General features: G+C 30.6%; 1 protein-coding gene across 23 annotated transcripts; it reads left to right on the top strand.

The window, feature by feature from the left end:
• The first annotated feature begins 1,874 nt into the window (after positions 1-1,874).
• On the top strand, positions 1,875-18,927 carry LOC112782957 (paired amphipathic helix protein Sin3-like 2). Of its 23 annotated transcripts, XR_011879100.1 has the most exons (27): positions 1,877-2,124; positions 2,255-2,345; positions 4,146-4,225; positions 4,358-4,433; positions 5,548-5,733; positions 5,837-6,017; positions 6,100-6,198; positions 6,327-6,500; positions 6,579-6,861; positions 7,070-7,206; positions 7,563-7,638; positions 7,737-7,766; positions 7,958-8,148; positions 8,237-8,391; positions 8,614-8,735; positions 8,840-9,094; positions 9,291-9,947; positions 10,089-10,171; positions 10,300-10,564; positions 11,475-11,836; positions 11,921-12,018; positions 12,155-12,293; positions 12,384-12,536; positions 12,649-12,812; positions 12,981-13,092; positions 17,586-17,715; positions 18,406-18,927. XR_011879100.1 is itself a non-coding variant. In XM_072230478.1 (26 exons), the coding sequence occupies exons 4-26, from the start codon at positions 4,360-4,362 to the stop codon at positions 18,544-18,546; spliced, it is 4,137 nt and encodes a 1,378-aa protein (XP_072086579.1). In that variant the 5' UTR covers positions 1,875-2,124; positions 2,255-2,345; positions 4,146-4,225; positions 4,358-4,359; the 3' UTR covers positions 18,547-18,927. The 23 variants fall into 23 exon arrangements, 16 of the variants coding, with proteins under 16 accessions (XP_072086579.1, XP_072086581.1, XP_025681437.1 ...); XM_072230478.1 differs by lacking the exon at positions 17,586-17,715 and having other exon boundaries at positions 1,875-2,124; XM_072230480.1 differs by lacking the exon at positions 17,586-17,715 and having other exon boundaries at positions 11,478-11,836.
• Positions 18,928-24,515: the final 5,588 nt, after the last annotated feature.

The raw sequence follows: 24,515 nt of genomic DNA, 5'->3' as shown, positions 1-24,515 counted from the left end.
AATGTCTTATCTCATTTCATTATAAAATTAATATCATAAAAAAATATTAAATTAAAAAACTCATTTTCTGCGAAAAAGTATATAGTTTCATTCCAACTTAATTCAAAAATTAAATTATCTGATATTTTTGTTCTTTTGAAGCATATGTAAATTTAATTGTATTACATATATATTAAAATTAAAAAAAATCATATATAAGAGTATATTTAACAATTTTTATAAAAAAATTGATTTTACTGGTTATTTATTTTATTTTTTTTGTCAGTATTTTACTGGTTATTAAATAAATGTAAAAAAATTTTTTGTTCGATACTTGTGTAACTGAGAAAAAGATTAAAAAAAAAAATCCATAATAGTAAAAAGAAGAAAAATCTAAGAAAATTTTGAGAAAACTTATCCTTTTTGCTTTAGATTTGAAAAAAAAAAAACCATGGGCTTAAATAATCCACAGAACCATAGGTAAAAGCATAGTTGTAAAAACCGAACCGGACCGGCTGGTTCGACCGGAAAACCGGTAAACCGGACCTTATACCGGTCCGGTCCAGTGTTTGGACCGCACAAGGAATTGAACCGGTCAAACTCGGTATAAACCGGTGGGAACCGGTCAAAATCGGTGAAGTGGTCTGACCGAACCGTTTGGAAGAAAATATTTCCAAAATGCTTGAGGTAGGATTCGAACCCTTGTCCTCAAGGAAACCAAAATGCTCTACAACCACCAGACCATTATGTTTTCTATTAAAACATATGCAAATTATAATACATATAGATATCTTCTATCAAATAGTTTACTTTATTTAATTTATTTTAATTTTAATTATAAATTCACTCCTTCTTAAATTAATTATATTTTTATTTAACAATAATGATAAACTCACTTATTTTTTTATAATTATATAATATCTATTAATATTATTTTTTAATAAATACTTGTAGTATATAATAGTATAAAAGATATAAACTAATTAATAAATTATTAAAATTTAAAAATAATAGTTATTTTAATATAAAAACAAAATAAAAATATTTATGATAGAGTAAAAATAATAAAATATTTATTGTTCATGTTCCATATTGTTTTAAAATAACTTGATATTTTAAAATGTTAGTAAAAATATGTATTTTAAATTTTAATTTTAAACTTTTAACTATTTTTTATTTTTTATTTACATAGGACCGAGTCAACCGGTTCAACCAGTAACCCAGCGGTTGAACCAGTAACCCAGTGACCCAGTGACCTAACCGGTTCGATCACCGGGTCGGTTCTGACAACTATGGGTAAAAGAGAATACATATGTAGAGTCTTGAACAAAAAAAAAAAAAAAACAAGCAATAAATGAAACCGAACCAATCCAAAACAACAACAAACGTAAACTTTCCTTCTGTTTCGTACCTAGTTTCCTCAAAAATCCACTTTTTCGAACCTCTTTCTATCGATAGTCCATCAAGTTTTTTTAATTATTTAATGAATCAATAATTCATATATTTTTATTTTTAAATTAAATTTTTAAAGTTAAAATTTTTATTATATTTTTTTATTTATTTAAACGTTATTAAATTAATAACTTTTTTCAATAAAAAATATTTTTTTTTATTTTTTAATATATTTAATAAATTTTTAATAATAAAAATAAAAATATTAAAAAAAAAATTTTATTTTAAAAATTATTTTTACATAATAAATAAACATAAAAATATTTTTATTTTATTTTATTTAAATATTAAATATAATTAATAATTTTTTTATGAAATATTTAAATATAAAATTATTTTTATATTTATAAAAATTTTTTTAAGAAAATATCATTAAATTTTTTTTTTTCAAAAATGACTCGCCCCTTTATATTTATTATACCTCTTCGGCTTTAAACTAAAAAACACTTTATATGTGCCCTCTTTCTCAAATTTCTCTTGTAAGTTCTAATCACATCCATCATCGCGCCGTTCACCACCGTCACCGGCATCTCGTTCAACGTCGCATCTCCTTCATCATCTCCGTTAGACCACGTCGCCGTCTCGGAGCCACTTCGCCTCGCTGGCTTAGTGTCCCGCAGGCCGCAACTGTAGCCGCGTCGTGGCTATTTTCTCTTCACAGTGGTTACTCGCTGCTTATTTCTCCCCCGTAGTGTGAGTGGTGAATGCTAGGGCCTAGGAGGCTAAGTAGTGTTGAAATTCATTCCTGACACTTGTGTTTTAATTATTTCTTGCCTTTGAAGAATGTGTAAAGAGTCGTTATTCTTTTCATTTGTTGCCACAGAGAAAGTGGAGGTGGAGGTGTGGATTTTCTTGCCAGATTTCTTATGGGAGTTGCAATTCTTGGGACTGCAGCTTATATCTTTGTCCCCCAGGTGATTGTTTCCCCGAAATTTCAAATTTATTGTGTCTAGCAAGTGTGTGATCTATGAGCTTGGTTTATGTTATTCAAATGAATCCAGAAAAGATGTAGAGGAAGACGGATTAACTATATCCCCGATATCATTGATATTTAATTATTTTTAATTGCACAACTGTGATGTATGTCTTTCAAAGCACGATATTAAAAAATTTCGGTTTCCAAATCACTACTTTATGCTGGGTAATATCATACACGTCTCTTACAAAACCTTAGATGGTTAAGTTTGTGCTGTTCATGCTTCTTGTAGCATTTATTTTCTTTTCTTGTTTTTTAGCTGTATCATTGGTGATACTGTTGCATAAATGTTATTGTGCTTCTCTACTGGCGTTCTGCTTCTACTTTCCTTAGCCATGTTTTTCTTTTTTGGTTGTTCTGTTTAGTCTATCTTGAATCTGTTCTTTTATTTTGGATATGTTCTTGTTTTTGTTCTTCAAATTTTTATTTCAAATATAATGTTTTTAGAATGTTTTGGAATTTTTACCCCCTATTTTAATTGTTCTGTTATTCACTTATTCTATTCTGGATATTTTCCTAAGCTGTTATTCAATTTTTGCTCTTATTTTAATTGTTTTGCTCTTCTATTTTTGTTTTTATTTTAGTGTTTTAAATTAAAATTCAAAATTTTACTTTCTTAACTCATATAAGTGTTCTAATCCTAAAAGAATATCTTAATATTTAAACTTAATATTAAATAATATATTTGATTCTATTAATTAAATTCAAATTTACATTCCCATATTGTTTCTTTAATATTTGATAAATTAAAATTTAAAATTATGTTTTTTGATTCATTTAAACAAATTTAATTCTAAAATAACTTTTATTATTTAAATTTCTAATTTTTTGATGCATTTAAATAACATCAATACCAACAAAATATTTTTGTCTTTTTATTAATATTTAAATAAATATTTTAGAATTTTTAAATTAATATTTAAAAGAGATAATTTTATCTTTTAAAATTTAAATATAATTTTTTAGTTTTTAAAATAATTAAACAACTCTAATCCTAAATGGTATATTTTTGTCTTTTTTATAATTAAACTGAAATGAGTTTTACTCTCTTTAAAAATAAATTAAATTTCTAATTTAAATTAAATAACTTTAATCTTAAAAATATTTTGGTCTTTTAAAATTAATACAAAAAAATATGTTTGACTTTTCAGTTTTTTAAACCTTTTTTAATAATGTTATTATAATATTTTTTTTATTCAAAAATGTTATAATAGTTTAATATGATAATATTATTCCAAAAATATAATGGGCTTGAAATGGCCCAAATTAAAATAATAATTTAGCCCAAACAAATTTTAAATAAGAAAACCATAAAATAAAAGTAAATGTTAACTCTGTCCAAAAAAAAAATGTAAATGTTAACTATTTTCTAACTCTTTAAAAGGAGTTTTAATATTCTAAAGTTTCGAGGAGCATTGAATAGGATCCCATCTCTCTCTCTCTCAAAAACTCGAAAATTTTTGAGTTCCAAACTCTCTCTTCCCTTCTTCTATTGAACGTTCCACGGCTTCTTCTTCTTCTCTTCCCTCATTCACCCCCAAATTCATTCTTTCTCTTCTTTTCACTGTTCCTTTTTCTTAATTGTTCCTCTAACGTAGAAACGCGGGAGAGAGAGGCACACATAAAATTAACCTATTTTCCTTTTTTTTCTTACCCCTTTTTTCTGCTCTCTTTTTTTTTTTTCACTTATTGTTCTTCTTGTTCTTGCTGTTGCTGCCTCGGATCAAACCGGTCACAGTTGTTTTTCGCTTCAGAGATCTCTCTGCTCGACTTGTGTTTTTCCAGCAAAACTTCAATTTTCCCGTGAAAATCGACAAAGTAACATTCCCTTTTCCTTTTCACTTTCTTTCCTCCTCTTCTTCTCATGCTTTCAATGAATGTCTATGTTCATCTTGTTATTTATGATCGGATTGCGTTTTAATGGTTTGAATTTTTTTCAAGTTGTTGCAGAGATGAAGAGGACAAGGGATGATGCTTACTCTGGCTCTCAATTCAAACGGCCCTTTGCTTCCTCACGTGGTGATTCGTAAGTTCTTAACCCTATTTTTTTTAGTTGATATTATTTTTTATTCTCTATCTGGCAATATTTTTTTGTTTTACTGTGTCATGAATAACTTCTTGTTAACACTTTATTTTTCTTTATTTTTTTATTTTAATTTTTCTTGCTTCGTTGCTTCAAGAATTGAGCCTGTGTGTGTCTCTTTCTTCCATTATGAATAATTCAGTTGTGCATGTGTGTGTTTTTCCCCATTCGCGTTGGATTTTGTTAGGGTTTGCTTTAATTTAAACTAAATTGACCGTTGAATGGGTTTTATGGTGGGATCAATGGTTAAAAGGAAGGGGTGTGTGTAGATAGGACCAAGAGGTTGTGGTTTGTTAACGTTTTTTTTATATGAAACTATGAAACTTAGCAAGCAAGTAACATGAGTATATGTCTAATTCACCTAATGATTACCTTAGAAGAACGATAGAATAGAGGCGCTGTTTGCTTGTATATGTGTGGACATTAATCTTTTGGACTGATGATGTTCTAAAGTTCGGGTAGTACGAAATCAGTGAAACATTTGTTATCATGTAGAGATTAGCTTTGTATAATATTTAGGTTGTGTTTGGCTTAGCGTTTGGAGCATCAAACACACGTTTACTTTCTTGAAAGCTTCACTTGTTCTTTTGGCTATCTTTTTTCTTCCTCTAAACAAAAACGTGATTCTACCCTCCAACCAACCCACGTTTACTTAAAGCTAAAAATTCTACCTTTTGCGTCCATTTTTTCCGTTAGATTGAAATTTATTTCTTATCTACCAATTTTGTCCTTCATTGTTTATATGACGAATTTTGTTGCTTTTCTTAATAATTGTTTTTTTTTCTAATGCGCTTTCATGAAACATTATTATTTTTTTATAGAGTTTTTATTATTTTTTGTTTATATGAGTTTTTTTTACCGTTATTGTTATTTTTATTTTGTATGGACTAATTTTTTTGCTTTGTATTATAATTCTATTAGAGTACTAAAGAATACCGAGAGTATTAGAAAAAAGAGTATTAAAATCTATTTACAAACTCCCATTTACAAACTTTAATCCAAACATACACTTAATATTGTGGGCATCTAAAGTCGTGGTTGCGTTCTGTGTATGAAGCTATGGCCAAACCCAAGGGGCTGGAGGAGGAAGTGGAGGAGGTGGTGGTGGAGGAGCAACCCCGTCTCAGAAATTGACAACCAATGATGCCTTAACTTATTTGAAGGAAGTGAAAGACATGTTTCAGGATCAGAGAGAAAAATATGACTTGTTCCTTGAGGTCATGAAAGATTTCAAGGCTCAGAGGTAGACTCTTAACCCCTTTTTATGCTTTGTACGGTATTTCTGGAAATTGGAGTTTTATGCTTAAAGGTTCATTGGCCTGTTTTTTTTTTTTTTTCCTTTTCAGGACTGACACTGCTGGTGTCATAGCAAGGGTGAAGGAGCTATTCAAAGGGCACAACAATTTGATATTTGGATTTAACACTTTCTTGCCTAAGGGATATGAGATAACACTTGATGAGGAAGAGGCTCCTCCGAAGAAAACAGTTGAATTTGAAGAAGCGATTAGTTTTGTGAACAAGATAAAGGTGAATGTGGTTTTCAGTTTGCGAGTTATTTTGGTTTTTTTTTTTGTTGGCTCTTAGGTCTAATTGATGAGCTTTTCCACAGAAACGATTCCAAAATGATGAGCATGTTTACAAATCATTCTTGGACATTTTGAACATGTACCGCAAAGAGCATAAGGACATTGGTGAGGTTTATAGTGAGGTAATTTTTCTTAACACATTTTATTGACTCTTGTTCTCTCTTTCTCTCACTTTCTCTCTCTCTCTCTCTCTCTCTACATAAGGCAAGGACTCTGTTGAAATGTATACTCTATTTTTTTTGTTCTCTAGGTTGCTACCCTTTTCAAGGACCATACAGATTTGCTCGATGAGTTCACTAGATTCTTACCAGATACTTCTCAAGCACCTTCTGCACAGCATGCTCCATATGGTCGAAGTTCATTGCAGCGATTCAATGAGCGGAGTTCTACAGCACCCATGATGCGACAAGTGCATGTAGACAAGGTAGTAAGTGTTAATCTTTCCCCCCTCTGAATTTGTAATCTGCTTATTAATTCTTGGGTTACAAATTTCATTCTACAGCAACGTTATCGACGAGACAGGATTCTTGGCTCTCATGATCGTGATCAGAGCGTTGATCGAGCTGATCTGGATGATGACAAAATAAACATGCACAAGGAGCAGAGGAAACGTGAGAATAGGGATAGAAGAGTCCGTGATCATGATGAGAGAGAACAAGATCTTGATAATGGCAGGGATTTGAACTTGCAACGCTTTCAAGACAAAAAGAAATCTGTCAAGAAGGCGGAAGGGTTTGCCATGGCTTCTGACTTTCCTTCATATGATGACAAAGATGCGTTAAAGAGTAAGCCATCATGCTAAGCTTTGGACAGATTGCATTCTTCTAAACATGATTTGTGTTTCTTACTTTCTTCTGACTTTTAGTCTTAGATTTATAAAGTCGATAACTTTGCCAAAAGGTGTAATGTAGGCACTGAAAGTGGAAAAATAGTATTGACGACCTATATATTTTTTCTAACCTTTTTTTATTGGAATTGTTTGCTTCCTACCAGCCATGTATGGTCAAGCATTCAGCTTCTGCGAGAAAGTTAAGGAGAAGTTGAGCAGTTCTGATGACTACCAAGCATTCTTGAAGTGCCTTCACATTTTCAGCAATGGGATAATAAAAAGGAACGATTTGCAAAATTTGGTATGTGCTTTCTTTCTTCTCTTTTTGCCTTTGCTCCTAATCTCCTATCCTGTAATTCAGTTTTGGGTATCTGTGCCGACATTCGACTTTTTCATTAATGTTAGTATGTTTGATGCTATGCATAAATAAAGTATGAACACCTTTTAGTTCTTTAGGAGTTTTCTAAATATTCATTGATTGAGGGTACCTGGTAGTATTTGTGTCTAAAGAATCCCATAAACAATCTACGAAACAATGCTTCAGATTATTGACTACCAAAAGCTTTCACGGATGGTATATGCTGCTTTAGACACAAAATAGTTGGACCTTTTTTGGTTCCTGCATTAATTTATGCCATTTTAAAATTCTTATTTCAGGTAACTGATTTACTTGGAAAACACTCTGATCTATTGCATGAATTCAATGATTTCCTGGAGCGTTGTGAAAATATTGGTAATTTTTCTTCCAACTATCTTCTTTATCTTGTTGGTAATATGTTGTCATTCATTTAGTCATACCTTAAGTGTGTGTCATGCTTATTTTTTTTGCAGACGGATTCCTTGCTGGTGTCATGAGTAAAAGTACGGCAACACATAACACCTCTCGTTTGACCTTTTTTGTTTCTTCTTTTCTTACTTGGGGATGAGGGATTCAAACTTATGCTGCTTTTCTTCAATGAAATAATCTAATGCTGATGAACATGCTGGTGATTTAAATAATATTAATTCTGTCCATATATTGATCAATTTTGATGCTGCAAACATGTTGGCAGAGTCTCTGTCTACCGATGGTCATATATCAAGATCATCAAAGTTGGAGGACAAAGATAAAGAGCACAAGCGTGAGATGGATGGACCTAAAGAGAAAGAAAGATACAGTAAATACTCGGGAAAATCCATTCAAGAACTCGATCTTAGTGACTGCAAACGTTGTACTCCAAGCTATAGGCTGCTGCCTGCAGATGTATGTAACTTCTTTTTGTTTTCTCACATGCTGGGTTTGTCAACATATGATGTCCTTGTGAACTCTGTTGTGCTGTCTAATTTTGCAGTATCCAATTCCTGTGGCTAGTCAGAGATCTGAACTTGGAGCTCAAGTATTGAATGACCACTGGGTATCTGTGACTTCAGGGAGTGAGGATTACTCTTTCAAACATATGCGCAGGAATCAGTATGAAGAAAGCTTGTTCAGATGCGAAGATGACAGGTATGTTTAGCTTCTCTTTTTGTTTTGGTTTATTCTATTCTTTTTTTTTTAAATTTTTTTATGTTTGTTCTTTTCATTTGTTGCACTTCTTTTCGGTAGTTTTAAATTTATGATTATTATCATTAATAATTATAATTTGGCTTCTGGATGATTTTTTATTTTGGAGTCAATGTTTTGTCAAAGGGATAATGATAGATAATGATATGGTTATTTCTTATGTAGATTTGAGATGGACATGCTATTAGAGTCAGTGAGTTCTGCTGCGAAACGTGTAGAGGAGTTGTCTAATAGCATTAATGAAAATAAGATGGAGAACCTGGGCCGTATTGAAGATCAATTTACTGGTTTGTATCTCAACGATGTCAATCTAAACTGTTATGTTTCTACAATTGTGATCTGTTGTTAGAGTATATCATGACCTGACTTTGTCTGAGTCTACGTATTGCAGCTTTAAATTTAAGGTGCATTGAACGTTTGTATGGTGACCATGGTCTCGATGTGATAGACATTTTGCGTAAAAATCCAACTCATGCTCTGCCTGTAATATTGACTCGACTTAAGCAGAAACAAGAGGAGTGGACTAAGTGTCGTGCAGATTTCAATAAAGTTTGGGCTGAAATTTATGCTAAGAACCACTACAAGTCACTCGATCACCGTAGCTTCTATTTCAAGCAACAAGATTCAAAGAACTTGCACACGAAATGTAAGTTGAGCTTAAATCATATGGTTGAATTGTTACATTATATGACCCCAGCTGAGCTTAAATCCCGTTCTTAAGTTTGTTTGGTAACAATCATACAAAAACTCATGCTATATCATAAAGTATTGAACGTCATTGCTAGTTTTTGTAGTATGATCCTTTTAACGTGTTCTAATTTTTTATGTTGAATAATATACAGATTTGGTGACCGAGATTAAAGAAATTAAAGAGAAGCAGCAAAAAGAGGATGATATTCTTCAGTCCATTGCTGCTGGAAGTAAACAGCCTCTAACTCCACATCTTGAGTTTGAATATCCTGATGCTGCAATTCATGAAGACTTGTATAAACTTATTCGGTATTCATGTGAGGAGATTTACTCTAGTAGGGAGTTGATGAATAAAACTATGAGGCTCTGGTGTACCTTTTTGGAACCGATGCTTGGTGTTCCTTCCCGATCTCATGGGACAGAAAAGGTGGAAGAGAGGAAAGCAGGGCCTAATGTTGGCAATGCAGGCAATGGAAGTCCTCATGGAGACTCCATTTCAATTAATTCAAGGTTACCAAAATCTGACAAGAATGAAGCAGATGGTAGAGTACCTGATGTAAAGAATGTTCACCGGACTAGTGCTGCAGCTAATGATAAAGAAAATGGATCTGTTGGTCGTGAAAATGTCTGTAGAGATGAACTCCCACTGGATAAAGGGCAGACAAATATAGAGTGCACCGATAAAGTCTCTGGGATTAATAAACAATTTTCTGCTGATGAACAAGGAGCTAAAAACAATGCATTAATTTCAGTTAGAGGAGAAAAATTAGAAGATAATCCTAGCAGGAACAACGAAGAATTGACTCCAGGTCTGTTTATAGCTGTGAAATTAATTTCTCATGCCTTAGGTTTTTCCAGTTTATGTGTTTTCAATGTTTAGTTCTTTTTTATTTGTGTTTGATAACTGGATTCCGTTCTTATAAAGAATAATGTTTTGTTTATATTAAAAGGCACTGTCACTACTCCTTCTCGACCTACTGACGCTGACGAATCCGTACCTAAACCTCAGGAAGTAAATGCTACTTTGGTAGAGGTGTGAATACTCTTAATTCGCAATTTGTGGCAAATTTCAAGTTTTACCTAGTTTCTTTCTGCTTTCTTCTGAATCAAGTGCTGTTTTCAATTGACTCTGATATGTTTCTCTTCCTATCATTGTCTCAGGGGTCTGATGTTACAGCTCCAGTTACAGTGGCCGATGGGGTACCAACTCAGAGCAGTAAAGTTAGAAGCCATGAAGAATCTGCTGGGCCTTGTAAAACTGAAAAGGAAGAGGGCGAGTTATCACCAAATGGTGATTCGGAGGAGGATAACTTTGTTGCTTATGGAGATTCAAATGTGCAGTCAATGTCTAAGTCAAAGCACACTATTGAGAGAAGAAAATATCAGTCCAGAATTGGAGAGGATGAGTCCTGCCCAGAGGCTGGAGGTATTGTTAGAAGTATCTATCTTTATCATTGTCATTTTGCTGTTGTAATGTGGATTCAAGTCCCAGTTCTAGCATTTTGTGTTTCTCATTTTAGATGTTATTCTTATACTTGTTGCTTGCCATCTAATATAATTATTTGTATTTTTATCAATAACAACATTAATATAACTTTACTAGTTTACTTGTTATTATCTATGTTAGTATTGTTTTTATACATTACTTATTTTTAAGAATAAAAGTTTATAAAGAATAGTATATTTAGTTTTATAAATTTTTAAATTAAATGTATTCTATTTGATTTATTGTTGATTTATTTTAAATTCGTATAATAATAGTGTGGGGATCTTATCTCTCTCTCTCTCTCTCTCTCTCTCTCTGAGACTAACCCACTTTTATAAGCTCACCTATTATTGCTCTGATTAATTGCTAGAGTTGTTTACTATTGTATATTATTATAATATCATAATAATATACGAAAAGAATGAGGCTATGTAGATTTCATACAAATTTGAGAATTTTTTTTTAATCATACATCACAAAAGTAATTTGATAGGCCATTAAAACTAGTCTAGTTGTAAGGAGTTTGGGTAGTATGTATGAAATTTTTGGTCCCCTATAATATGATTTCCGGATTTGCCAGACCTCCTTTTTGTCTTATCTCCATTTCCTGTCTGTGTATTTTAAGATCGAAGGCACCTACTAGTCATAACCTTAAGAGTGGTTTCCGATATTTTCTATTATGATTATTATTTTATGATTATTTCCTTATTTGATAAAGGTTAGGGTTTCCAATTATTATGATTGCTTAATGTCTTATCTCGTGTAAAGTACAACATAATGATTATAGTATTATGTCATGCTATCTTATATCTTCTTTTCTTCTCTTATTCTCGTTATCCCACATTCTCAGCAGGCGATAATGATGCAGATGCAGATGATGAGGACAGTGAAAATGTGTCTGAAGCTGGTGAAGATGTCTCGGGCAGTGAATCTGCTGGTGATGAATGCTTCCGAGAGGACCACGAGGATGAGGAAGATATAGAGCATGATGATGTTGATGGTAAGGCTGAGAGTGAAGGTGAAGCAGAGGGTACATGTGATGCACAATCTGCTGGAGGAGATGGTTCATCTCAGCCACATTCAGAAAGGTTTCTTTCGTCTGTGAAACCTCTGACAAAGCATGTTTCAGCAGTGTCATATGTTGAAGACATGAAGGATTCAAGGGTGTTTTACGGAAATGATGATTTCTATGCACTTTTTAGGCTTCATCAAGTAAGGATGATCTTAATAGTTGGTGTTTGATGTTGAACTTTGTTCCCTTAGTATTGAATTCATTACCTCATTTTGAACTTGCAGCTTCTTTATGAAAGGATCTTGTCTGCAAAAACCAATGCCACGAATTCAGAAATGAAATGGAAAGCCAAGGATGCCAGCTCCCCAGATCCTTATTTGAAGTATGTTTTTGCGATATATACACCCCTTCCCTTTCTCTTTCTCCTCTCTTCTTCCCATTCCCTTTCCTTCTGTTCTGCTGGTCTCCCATGAGAGTGCCGAGTGATGTTTTGGATCCTATTGTTGCTATGCTTTCAGATTTATGGATGCATTGTACAGCCTTCTTGATGGATCTTTTGAGAATGCAAAGTTTGAAGATGAATGCCGAGCAATTATTGGCAACCAGTCATATGTGTTATTCACATTGGACAAATTAATATATAAACTAGTTAGACATGTAAGTTGGTTTAGTTATCTGTATTAGTTTCTAGTTATGACACCTTTTTTCTTCTTGGGTTGGTTTGAAGGTTCTTTTTTTTTATTGTAGCTTCAAAATGTTGCAACAGATGATATGGCCAATAAGCTTCTCCAATTGTATGAGTACGAAAAGTCTCGGAAACCTGGGAAACTAAACGATTCAGTATATCATGCAAATGCACATGTTATCCTTAATGAGGACAATATATATCGATTGCAATGTGTAGGTTTTATTGAACCATTTCCTTCACCTAAAACTAAAAATTCCAGAAGGAAGCACAGACTTAATAACTTATTGTTCTCTCTTTCTAACAATTTTCCTGACCTTATTACAGTCCTCACCACCCTCTCGGCTATCCATCCAGCTCATGGACAATATGAATGAAAAGCCTGAGATGTTTGCTGTTTCTATTGATCCAAATTTTTCTTTTTACCTTCACAATGATTTTCTCTCCGTCCTTCCTTCTAAAAAGGAACCCCATGGCATTTTACTTCAAAGGTACCCTGAAATGGTTTTGCTACATTTCTGTTGATGATGAGTATTTTTTTGTCTTGTTTTTTTTTTTTTTTGGGTGGGGGTGGGGTGTTGATACTTAAGCTACATGAGTATATTGCCAATCAATGTCAAATGGTGCATCAGTTCCTGTTTTTTGTTGGATCTATGCAGAAACAAACGCAAATTTGGAGATATTGATGAGCTTTCTGGAATAACTTCTGCTATGGAAGGTGTCAAACTAATTAATGGATTGGAATGTAAGATAGCTTGCAGCTCGTCCAAGGTATGCTGCTATTCATCTGTTTAGGCATTTAATTGCATGTGTAGACTAGCCCTGTGTTATTTTTTTTTTCTAGTCTGGAGTTTAAACTTCATTTGAGGGTTGGGATTGTGAAAATTGATGAAAAACATAGCTACTCGTTTGTGGCTGTGTGGCAGTTGTAAGGATCTTCAACACTACGTGCAACATACAATCGTATTCCACCTTAACAAAAATCCAAAAAGAAAGTCTATAGTAATAACCATGATGAAGAAGAGGAACATAGACACAAACAAATTGATTATCTATTTCATTTCAAAAATAATTAATTAAATACAGATGCTTCTATTTCTAATCATTAAGTTATTAATTGCATCATTTTATTTACATATGAACTGTGGTGCTATGCATGCAATCGTGGCATAGTGGAGTGGAGAGAATGCTAAGAGCAAGATACATCTTGTTGCAGATTGTTTTTGTCGTCATGTTTTGCTGCCACTGTTGTGGCATTTTGCAACCGCGTTAGTGGCCAATGCCACTATTCTGGCTCGAGGATGAAAAACTCAGTCTGTTACTTCCTAGCCCTCTCCTTCCTCAATTATGTCCCTTGTTTGCCACCTTGAAGACTACTCCCAATTTAGAACCCTATTCCACCTTTGAAAAAAATCTAGACAGAATTGCTCTAGTAATAGAACACAGTGAAAGGAGGCATATACATTGAACTGTCTATTATCTATATGGTTGCAAAATTAATACACTAGTTCCTTCTCGAATCATTATTAAGATATTAATTTTGTCATTTTATTTAGGGTGAATTACATTGACCTCACCCATACTGTCATGGAGGTCTCGTGTGCGATCGAAGCAGAGCAAAGTGTAGTGGAGGTAGGGTTGGAATGACCTTATTGAGTGGAGTTTTTTTATTTGGTAGCGGAGTTTTGCAATTGCGATGTAGTGGCCATCTTTGGCTTGAGACGGAAATACCCAATCCATTGGCCACCTAACTTTATCTTTATCTGATCATGCCCCTCCTTTTTTCCTTGCCTCAGTCCACTCTCTTCTTCTCTGCCTCAATCTCTCTGATCTATCATGGTTAGAACTATTGAAGAAACAAAGACAACTAACAACGATGTCATACCAGGATCCAGTTGCAATGCAACTACAGTCACATTATTAGAATATCTCATTTTTTAATGTTTTGGCATATTTTTATTTTTATTTTTTAATGCAACTACAGTCACCTTATTTTGGGTAGGTGCCTTTGTAAGTCATTATTTTGGGTAGGTTCCTTTGTGTAAGTCACATTATTTTGGATAGGTTCCTTTGTAAGTCACATTATTCATTGATGAAATAAAATTTACATTTTCTTAGACTCTCACTTAAACATTTGATTGTTGACAAGTTCCCTTTTATTTTCCCTTTATGTAATGGGATATGATTTTTTATATGAATTTAATATAATTTCTTTTTAAAGATTTATTTGGATTTAATCTAATTGCATAATTTTTTCCGTAGTTTTTAAGAATAGCGGTATTCCCAATGCACAAATTATTTGAAATAAATTATAAAGCATCCTGATATTTTGTTAACAATTGTTTTTCTGGTTTTTTTTTTTTTTGGCTCAAGTGTCAACAACAAATAGACTGACAATGTCTGAGTGAAACGAATCTTGAGTCTCTGTTTTTTACACTTTCTGACAATTTAATTTGTATGATAGCTTCCTTCTGACATTTAGAAAATATTTTGGATTTTGGATTTGGGGTGGTTACTAGAAGTAACAAGGACTTCACGTTTAAATTGTGTTTCAGAATCAAACCCTTATTGTTTTAACATATTTCTTCTAATTTTTTTTTAAGTTTTCTAACAGAGAGAAAACTCATGTAGAAGAGAAAATTGGCAAGGTGCCTGTGGCAAAGAGAAAAAACTGAATTAAAACTAGAAAAAATGTATTCCAAGTGTTGAGTTCAGGGGAGTGAGTATATGGAGTGAAAGTTCAGCAAGCAATGCTGCAATGTGTGAACTCAAACATAGTAGTGAAAATTGGAGAAGACTCCATAGCTTTGTATGGGGAGTGTTGGGCGGGTAGAAAAGGGTGAAGATGATGATAAGCTTAATGTGGCTGAGACGTGTGATGAGGATGCTTAGGTGGATGAGTGTACATACTCAAATAGATGAGATAAGGAGCGAAAGCATGAAAGAGATCAATTGACACCTATTGTTAAAAAATGATGGAATTTCACCTTTGATAGTTTGGACATTTTGGGAGGACAAAAAATGCATCTACTCAGGAGGGTAGACTAGATGAGGGATAAATCGGTGGTTAGGGTCAGTCACAGGAAGACCCATGTGATCATGAATGAGGTGTCAGAAGAGATCTAAGCATAAATGGGTTGATTCTAGATATGATTCACGATAGGATGCAACAGTGTTGTTTAATCAATGTATATACGACCTCGTTTAGTAGGATAAGGTTTTGTTGTTTTGACTTGGTGTTATGAATTCCATGAAATTACTCTAATTTATAGTTTAATTTTATTGCTAGAGTGGCGGAGTGTGTTTTGGGGTTTACGAATTTGCATCCGAGTCTGAGCATGTTGAAAATCTGTCCCAAGGCCTTATTTATAGATTAACTTGTGTACTAAAATCTTGACACCTCTGACCATTAACAGTTCCTCGCATGACAGCCCAAGAGAGAGCAATTACTTCTTGCTGGCTAATGAATGATTTATTTGCTTGTAGCATTCAAAAACGTTTATTTATGCCTTCAAATATGCCCCATACCCGCCCAGCCCCAAATAAGACCCCTGATTTATAGTTTTCCTCTTTAAAAAAAAAAAATCTATAACATGAAAATAAACAATTTGAACGGAATTAATCAATAAATTTCATATACGATTAAGTTCTTCAGAAATATGATTAAGCACAAAGATAATCCTAAATCGTTTACTACAACACATAGCACTCAAATAGACTTACAACACATCAAAATAACCCTAAAACATCAGAAGACTTAAACTAAAGGTAATTTAAATGCATCACAGCACACAGAATAACCTATCTACACCACTAATCTTTATCAGACATTCATTACTGGGCATCCATTTAGAGCAATTATTGTGCTTGAACACTTCTTATTTATAAAGTACATAAATTAATAGGTAACATAATTGATGCCTATAGAAGGTTTTCTTTTTTTAAAAATATTGTGTTTAAAATTATAGCAAGTGCAAGAGGTGGTGGATCTTAGGAGAGCAATTGCTTTCAAAATTATAGCAAGTGCAACATAAAAAACAATTGATACGCAGCAAATTGACATTGTATTTGTGGCAAAAGAACTGCACCACAAAAGCAGCTGAATCATTTAATTCAACAGATGGTAGCGACAGTAATCAGTTAATTACACAAGTTAGAGCTGGACAGCAACAGGGAGAATCAGGAATTGTACAAGGCTGGGCAGGTTTTGTCACACCATCATGCCGCAGCCGGAGGAAGAGGAGTGAAGGTTGGGTGGGCTGGGGAGTAAAAGCATCATGACTGTGTTTGAGAGTGCTTGGTAGTATAAATTCTAAACCTGTGCGTGCTATGGTGTCTATACAACTTTGGCAACACTTTTTAAGTATTGCTAAAATTAAAGTGATATTTTTTTTTACTATTTAATTTGAAAAATAAAAGTAAAAAGTGTTACCACAATGTAAAAAAAGTGTGACTTTAATTTTAACAATATTTAAAAAGTATTGCTAAACTTATATAGTCACCATAGCCACCATAACCATGACACTATAGACTCTACCTTCTAAACTACATACCCCTGGTTGCCTTTGGATACTGAGACAGTGGACATATAAATTCGTTTGGTAAGGGGAGACACGGACAAATATGCATTTTCTTTATTTTCTGCACTTACTTTAACCAGGGAACAGAAAATATCCGCCCTGTCTCTGTCTCCTCCTTGATCATAAAGACGGAATCCAAATGGTTCCTCTCTCTCCACTACCATACACATCTCAAACAAAAGTTCACCCACTTCACTAACGTCCAAACTCTCAGTGCCTTCTTCCCTTTGCTTCTCACGTCACACGGCATCTCAGCCTTAATTCATTCCAAAAAGTGTGTAGTCACACGGCATCTCAGCCTTAATTCATTCCAAAAAGTGTGTAGTCCCACTTTGCCGACATCATCTCCCCTGCATCCTCACTTGCAAAAGTCTCCCTTTATGCTCAACCTCCTCCTGTGTCTTCTCTTCTCCAACTAGCAATTGGTACTCAGCAGTTGTTTATTGCTGCTTCTGATTGTGAAGACACACTCTAGCAAGGTTTGAGTGTGTTCTTATTGAATGGCAAATTGGCATTGTCTTGTTGGATACTTGCGCTGTGTCTGGCGTTGGTTGTTTTGAAGAGGTGGTTTTTCGCGGAGGTGGTTTTTCGCGGACTATTTTGTTGCGTTTTTGTTGTGTTGGATGAATTGCATATCCAGCTGTACACAAGAGTGGCATTTTTATTTATTTTTTTATTTTGCAGAACAAAGAGGATAATTTGGACAAATTGAATACATCTTAGATGGAGTTAAGTTCGGTTAGATATAAAGGTGGTCAATGTAATATATGTAAATAGAGGGGTGACTTACACTGAACCTTCACCTTTTCTCAAGGTTTGGTAATTCACCCTTTTGTTTATTATTAAAGTAATTTATTGACTTGACTTAATTTCCTGTAAACATTTAGCTGACAAATATTCTGAAACGGAGAGGGTACCATCTATGGTTGTTTTATTTTAAGTTAATTAGTTGGATAAGTGCCTATTTTTATGTTTTAGTTGGAGAATGCTAGGGGGTTAGCTTTTTTAGTGGGAAAAAAAAATCAGAAGAGTTAGTTAGTGTTGGTTTAAATGTAATGCAAATGTAAGGGAAAAATGTTGGTCACCGAACATTTGTTATTTTTCACCTTTCCGAGTCTACGCAATGAGGGTTTTAGTTCTCTTTTCTGAAACTTGTACCACACACCATGATGTGTTTGGAGCTTTATTGGTGAATGTTTTTGTATTTATTTCTATAAAAAAATGTTTTTTGGCACACCAAAAGTTGGTGTCCATTTAGACACCTACCCTTTTCAAATCGTAGGGTGGAGAAACGAGTGAGGAATGAATAGGGTCTGTGATTCAATCTAATCATAGTAGAGCTGGTGTCTAAATGGACACCAATATTTTTGGTGTGCAGGTAAGATGGTCATTTCTTTAAGGCCGGCTCGCCCATAGAATATGCTTTCTTTTTGTTTCTTTTCGGCCAAGGGTAATGTTTGGCCATTTGAGCACTGTTTTCCTTATTAACCAATTTCATCCGCAGATCTCCTATGTTCTCGACACACAAGATTTCTTTTTCCGGCCGAAAAGGAGAAGGCAAGCGTCACCGGAAACCAGATCTTGTCGACACCGGAGGGACAGAGAGGAAAGATACCGCAGGTTGATGGCGACCGTGTCTCAATGACTTGTATCTTAATAACATTGACTGGAACCCCATTAGGTAACAAGAAGCAGCTTCCAGAATTGTTCTCTTGACAATCTATTGAACACATGGAAGACTCACTCACATTATACTTTATGAGTCTTGGTGTAGCAACAAAGAAACAAAAAAAAAAAAAACCTAGGAATCTTGAGGTTCTTGATTTTTAATTTTTTTTTATTGTCATAATGCACTTGAATTTTTCATGTGAATGTAGGGGAGGGGAATGTACATGTAAAGTGTGCTACTTGATTATGTTTATGAGGGTCTCATACATGGGTTTCACTCCTTTGTAAATAGTCTCTGTTGCATAATATATTTGTAGATTATTGTTTACCATAATGAATATTGTTCTTATTTGCCAAACCCTTTTGTGGATTCTTCCATATCATTCATATTCATATTTGCTTATCAATTTTAAGTAGTGTTGCCATTGACAACAGCTTCTGTTGGTTCATACTTGGGAGTGGTTATATAAATGATTAAATTGTAAAGCTTTGTAATGTAGGGTTTTTCTCATTTGTTTACCCTTTTTTTGGTAATAAAGTTTAGGAAGAGTTTCAGATATACCAGAAATACTGGTGTTGTTTTAATCGTTAATTTAAATTATAGAAAATATATATAATATATATTAATTATAGAAAATATATATAATATAATTAATTAAAATCAATAGTTAAAACGATTGGAATACTGATATTCTCGATATACCTGGTAACTTTTCTAAAGTTTAATATATTTGATTTTGCTTTGTTTGATAAGCTTTCATGCTTTGTTGTATTAGCATGTAGCCAAAACAATAGTCACATCCAAATACTTCAGTTTGACCGTTTGAATGAATTTGGTTTTATAAAATTGACTTTGGTAATATGATTTATGTTTAGTAATTTTATACTAAAATTAATTTTGATAGAATGAATATTGTTTGGATAATATTAGATAAAATTATTTTTAAATAGATAATTACTAAAAGGAATATCATATAAATTATGTTATTTTTCAAGCATGTTTAATTTTTTAATATTTTTTTTTCTAGTATTTTTTTATAGTATTTTTAGTATTCTTTTGAGTGAACTACTAAGGGTTTGTTTGGGTGAGCTTCTAAAAAAAGATCTTTTTTCAAGTTATCTTTTTTTAAAAGATCTTATGGAGAAGTAAAAGTAATTTTATGTTTGGATATCTCATGCAAAAATACCTTTTTATTTATCAATTATGTTTGGGTATAACAATATAAAAGTACTTTTTTGTTTATTTATTACATGAAAAACATCTTTTTTTTAAGAAAAAAAGATCTTTTAAAAAAAGATATAAATTACAACTTCTCAAAAAAGATCTTTTTTTTTTTATTTTTCTAGTCCTTTTACTTTTACTACTAGAAATTTGCTAAACACGCTAAAAAATAAAAAAAAGATATTTTTTCATTGAAAAAAGATCTTTTTTTAACAGAATAATGGCACCCAAACAAGCACTAATCCGACCTCTGTCTATTTCTTAAAATGACAACTCGACCTTTAACAATAAAAGTGATCCACTTCGGTTTTTATTCTCTACTTTCATGACGCAACACAATTCCTGTGGGTATTTGTGGGTATTTGTTCATCAACTCTGAACGGAAAGGTATTTTTTCATCAACTTTGAACGAAAAATGCTGACGTGTTAGGTTTAGAAATGGACAGGGTCTAATTGTTTTAAATTCAAATTGGTTAGGAGTTTATTTGTCCTTATTCTTTAAACAATATTTTTTTATTTTTTAATTATTTTATTAATATTTTTTTCAATAAATTATTAAATATATGGTATAATAAGTACAAACTAATTAATAAATTATTCAAATTTAAAAATATTATTTATTATGAATAATTTTCAAATATAATTTTTAAATATATATAAATAATAACTCTATGATCAGGGACGGATCCAGAAATTTCAATATGGAGGGCCGAAATTTAGATAATTTTTTTCATTTCATAAAAATAATTAACATATAGTTATTAGAGCTAATTTTTTAAATATTTATCAAAAAATAAATATATAATTATAATTTTTTTCACAATATTATTTTTAATATGATAATTACATAAAAAAATATAATAATATCAATAATACATTATAAAATTATAAAATACCAATAATTTATAGAATGTTTAGTTAAAAATTATCACATATCTTATTAATTAAAATTAATTCTTTCAAAAATTTTAAAAAATTTGAAAAAAATTATAAATTATTAATTATTTAAAAGACACAGTACCTTTATTAGATATAAGATATTTTTATAAAATTTTTTCTTTTAACAACGTAAATTTAAAAGAAAAATTAGTATTTTTTACAAGAAAATAATATTTAAAGTACATAATGTGATTACCAAAATATAATTATATAAGTCATTATTAATATAATAATATAAATATTAAATATATTAATATAAAAATAAATAATTTTTTAAAAATAAATATAGAGATTATTATATAAAAACTAATTTAAAAGATACAAAGACTTGAGGGTAGGGTATGATATTAAATTAGTTAAATAAAAATGCTAGTGAATTAAACAATTAAAACATAAATTCATCACATAGTAAAAAATAATACATATAAAACTATTAAATTTCATAATATTTTTTTATTTTTTAAACACATATCTCATACATATATAAATATAGTTTCTTAAAATTTTGGGGGGGCCGAGGCCACTATTCGCCCCCTCTAGGTCCGTTCCTGTCTATGATATACTATTAGTATTATGATCAAGATATTTTTCACAATAAAATAAAAATTAATGAACACATTATTTGATATATAGTAAAATTTTTTTACTAACAAATTTATTTTTTTATCTTTTTAAACTAAATTAATAATTCTATTTAATATATTTAATTTGCACTAAAATACACTATGAGTAGGCTACTAATACTAAATGAAATAAAACATAATATATATATATATATATATATATATATATATATATATATATATATATATTATGAAAATCATTTATAAACTCAACAAACTCAAAATATCAATAATATTAGTAATCTATTAATAATATTTTGAGTAAAATAAATATAAATTTAATTGAATTTTAATATACATAAAATTTTAGTTAATCCACATTATTCTTATATTGATAAATCTTTATCGATCTGTACCTTATGAGAATATGTACTATTAATAGATTAATAATATTGTTGATGTTTTGAGTTTGTTGAGTTTATAAATGATCTTAACCTCAGACCAATCAATCGAATATTGATTAATACGTAATCGATCGAACACTACTTGAAAACGGCTATTCTGCTCAGAACTGAGAAGTTCATATATATATATATATATATATATATATATATATATATATATATATATTCATAGTGTATTTTAGTGCAAAGATATCAAATAGAATTATTAATTTAGTTTAAAGAGAGAAAAAAAATTAAATTTGTTATTACTCAAAATTTTTTTACTATATATCAAATAATATGTTTATTATTTTTTATTTTATTGTAAAAATTATCTAGATCATAATACTAATATTATATCATAGAATTATTATTATTAATGTATTAATCGTATTTTAATATTTATTATTTATATATTTAAAAATTATATTTGAAAATTATTTATTTAGTTTCATAATAAATAATTTTTTAAATTTGAATAATTTATTAATTAGTTTGTACTTATTATACCATATATTCAATAAAATATTAAAAAAATAATATAATAATAAAAAAGTAATTTAAAAAGATATTGTTTAAAAAATAAGGACAAAAAAATCCCTAACCAATATGAATTTAGAGACAATTAGACTTTTGTCCATTTCTAAACCTGACATGTCAGCGTTTTTTGTTTAGAGTTGACGGAGAAACACCCATAGGCGTTGTGTTACGGAAATAGAGGATAGGGACCAAAGTGGATCGTTTTTATTGTAAGGGATTATGTTGTCATTCTAAAAAATGGATAGGGGTCGAGTTGGTAGTTCACTCTATTTTTTTTGAGAGTATTATTATTATTATTATTATTATTATTATTATTATTATTATTATTTATGATCAATTTTTTATTTAATTTGTTCTATTTAATGGGATTAATAATTTATATTATAAAAAGATAATAATAATATACAAGAACCATAATTATAAAATTATACAATGTCAAACAAAAAAAATTAATAAAAAATAGTAAATAAAAAAAGAGTTTATATAAACAAAAATAACATGTATAAAAGGTTGAGTTGGTACAAAAAAAACAAAATATTTTTAGTTAATGATTCAATACTAATAAGTAAAAGTAAAAGCTAATAATTTTTGCTTCATGAGAACCGTTGGTTAGAGTATAGAATTTTTTATATTTGGGTTGACAAGAAGAAAAAAAAATCAAATATAAAATTGAAGTGTTTAAGAGATTTAAATCTGCTTTTTTATGTTTCAAACATAAAATTAAACACACCTTTAAAAGATAGGCACACTCTATTTCAATAATATTGTGTTATTTTTATTAGTATATTTTTTGTCATACGGATGAATTTTAAGATAATAATTAATATTGGTGAACACAATTAATTCAAATATTCTTTTTCATGATTATCACCAACATAAATTTCAATTCGTATAAATCGAAACAAGAAAAAGATAAATAAGTCTTTGATTTTTTTTTTATTATAAAGATAAATCTTTCACTAAATTAATTTTTTATATATTTTTGTTTAAAAATATTAGAAATTTATTTGTAATTAAATTTGACGAAGAACTTATTTATCTTGGAGATAAAAAAGGAGAGACTTATTTATCATTTTCGTAATTAATAGAGTCATATAATATGGTTTCAGAACTTGGTCAATCTAAACATTAAAACGTAAGCTGCCTTCAAATATCAGAGCTCGTGTATTTTGGTATTCAAAGTTAAAAAAAGTTAAATGTAATTTCATGAATCTTGCGGATTTGAGACTTTATATTACAAATCTTGTCAAAATTTAATGAGTTTGACAAAGAGCTATTTAGTTCTAAATACAAATCAAATAAAATTTTATTTGTATTCATTTCAAACAAAATTCAATACAATTTATATATAAGAATTTATTGATTTCTAAATAATTTCAAATCCTATTCTTCTGTAATCTTTCAAAAGATTCTCGGGTAGACATTTTAATACTATCTTGGAGATCCCCTCCTCCTCCCAACAAATACCATCTCGGTTTCTCATTGCATTTCTATTGTTAGATAAAGATAAACAAAAATGTCATGTACCAATTTACTTTGTTCTTTTCAAATGTGTATGAAAAGTTGAAAACAAGCCTCTCTTTTTTCTTTTTTTTTTTAAAGGGTCGTGAACATGTAATTTAGATTATGATAAGGGTTTTCATGATCACGTTTCTTAAAAATATATTTAAAGAGTATTATACACAAATATTTAACTAACGGTATAATTTTTTTTTTTACATTTTTAATACTTTGACCATATTAAAAATTTTAAGAACATTTATTATTATATTTTAAACCTGTGTTATTAAGATATATTTGGCTAAATGTGTTTTATAAAAAAATTACTATATATACATAAAAAATAAATTATTAAATCAGTAGTCATTATATATTTATTTATAAATATATATGATATTTTTTAATTTATTTTTAATTTATATTTTATATTTTAATATATATTTTATATTAATAATTAACTTTTATTTTAGCCTTAACATAATTCTTCTCGTACATGAGTTGGATTTTTACATAAAATGTCTATTACATCTGTCACCGTATAAACGTTCAATGCACCTTAAATTTAAAGACGTAGACTCAGACAAAACAGAAATGTTTGGTAACAAAAGAAAATCAGTCAAAAACAGCCATAACTTACTTTATTTAGCATTCATTAATTGTTACGATAATTAATTAATGTAAATAAAGTAAGTTCTGGTTGTTTTTTTTTTCTACCTAGCATTACTCAGACAAAATTAGG

The sequence above is a fragment of the Arachis hypogaea genome, chromosome 20, assembly GCF_003086295.3.
Source record: "Arachis hypogaea cultivar Tifrunner chromosome 20, arahy.Tifrunner.gnm2.J5K5, whole genome shotgun sequence".
Classification (NCBI taxonomy): Eukaryota; Viridiplantae; Streptophyta; class Magnoliopsida; order Fabales; family Fabaceae; genus Arachis; species Arachis hypogaea.
The sequence above is the reverse complement of the archived record's forward strand: the minus strand, read 5'-3'. Positions and strand labels throughout refer to the sequence as shown.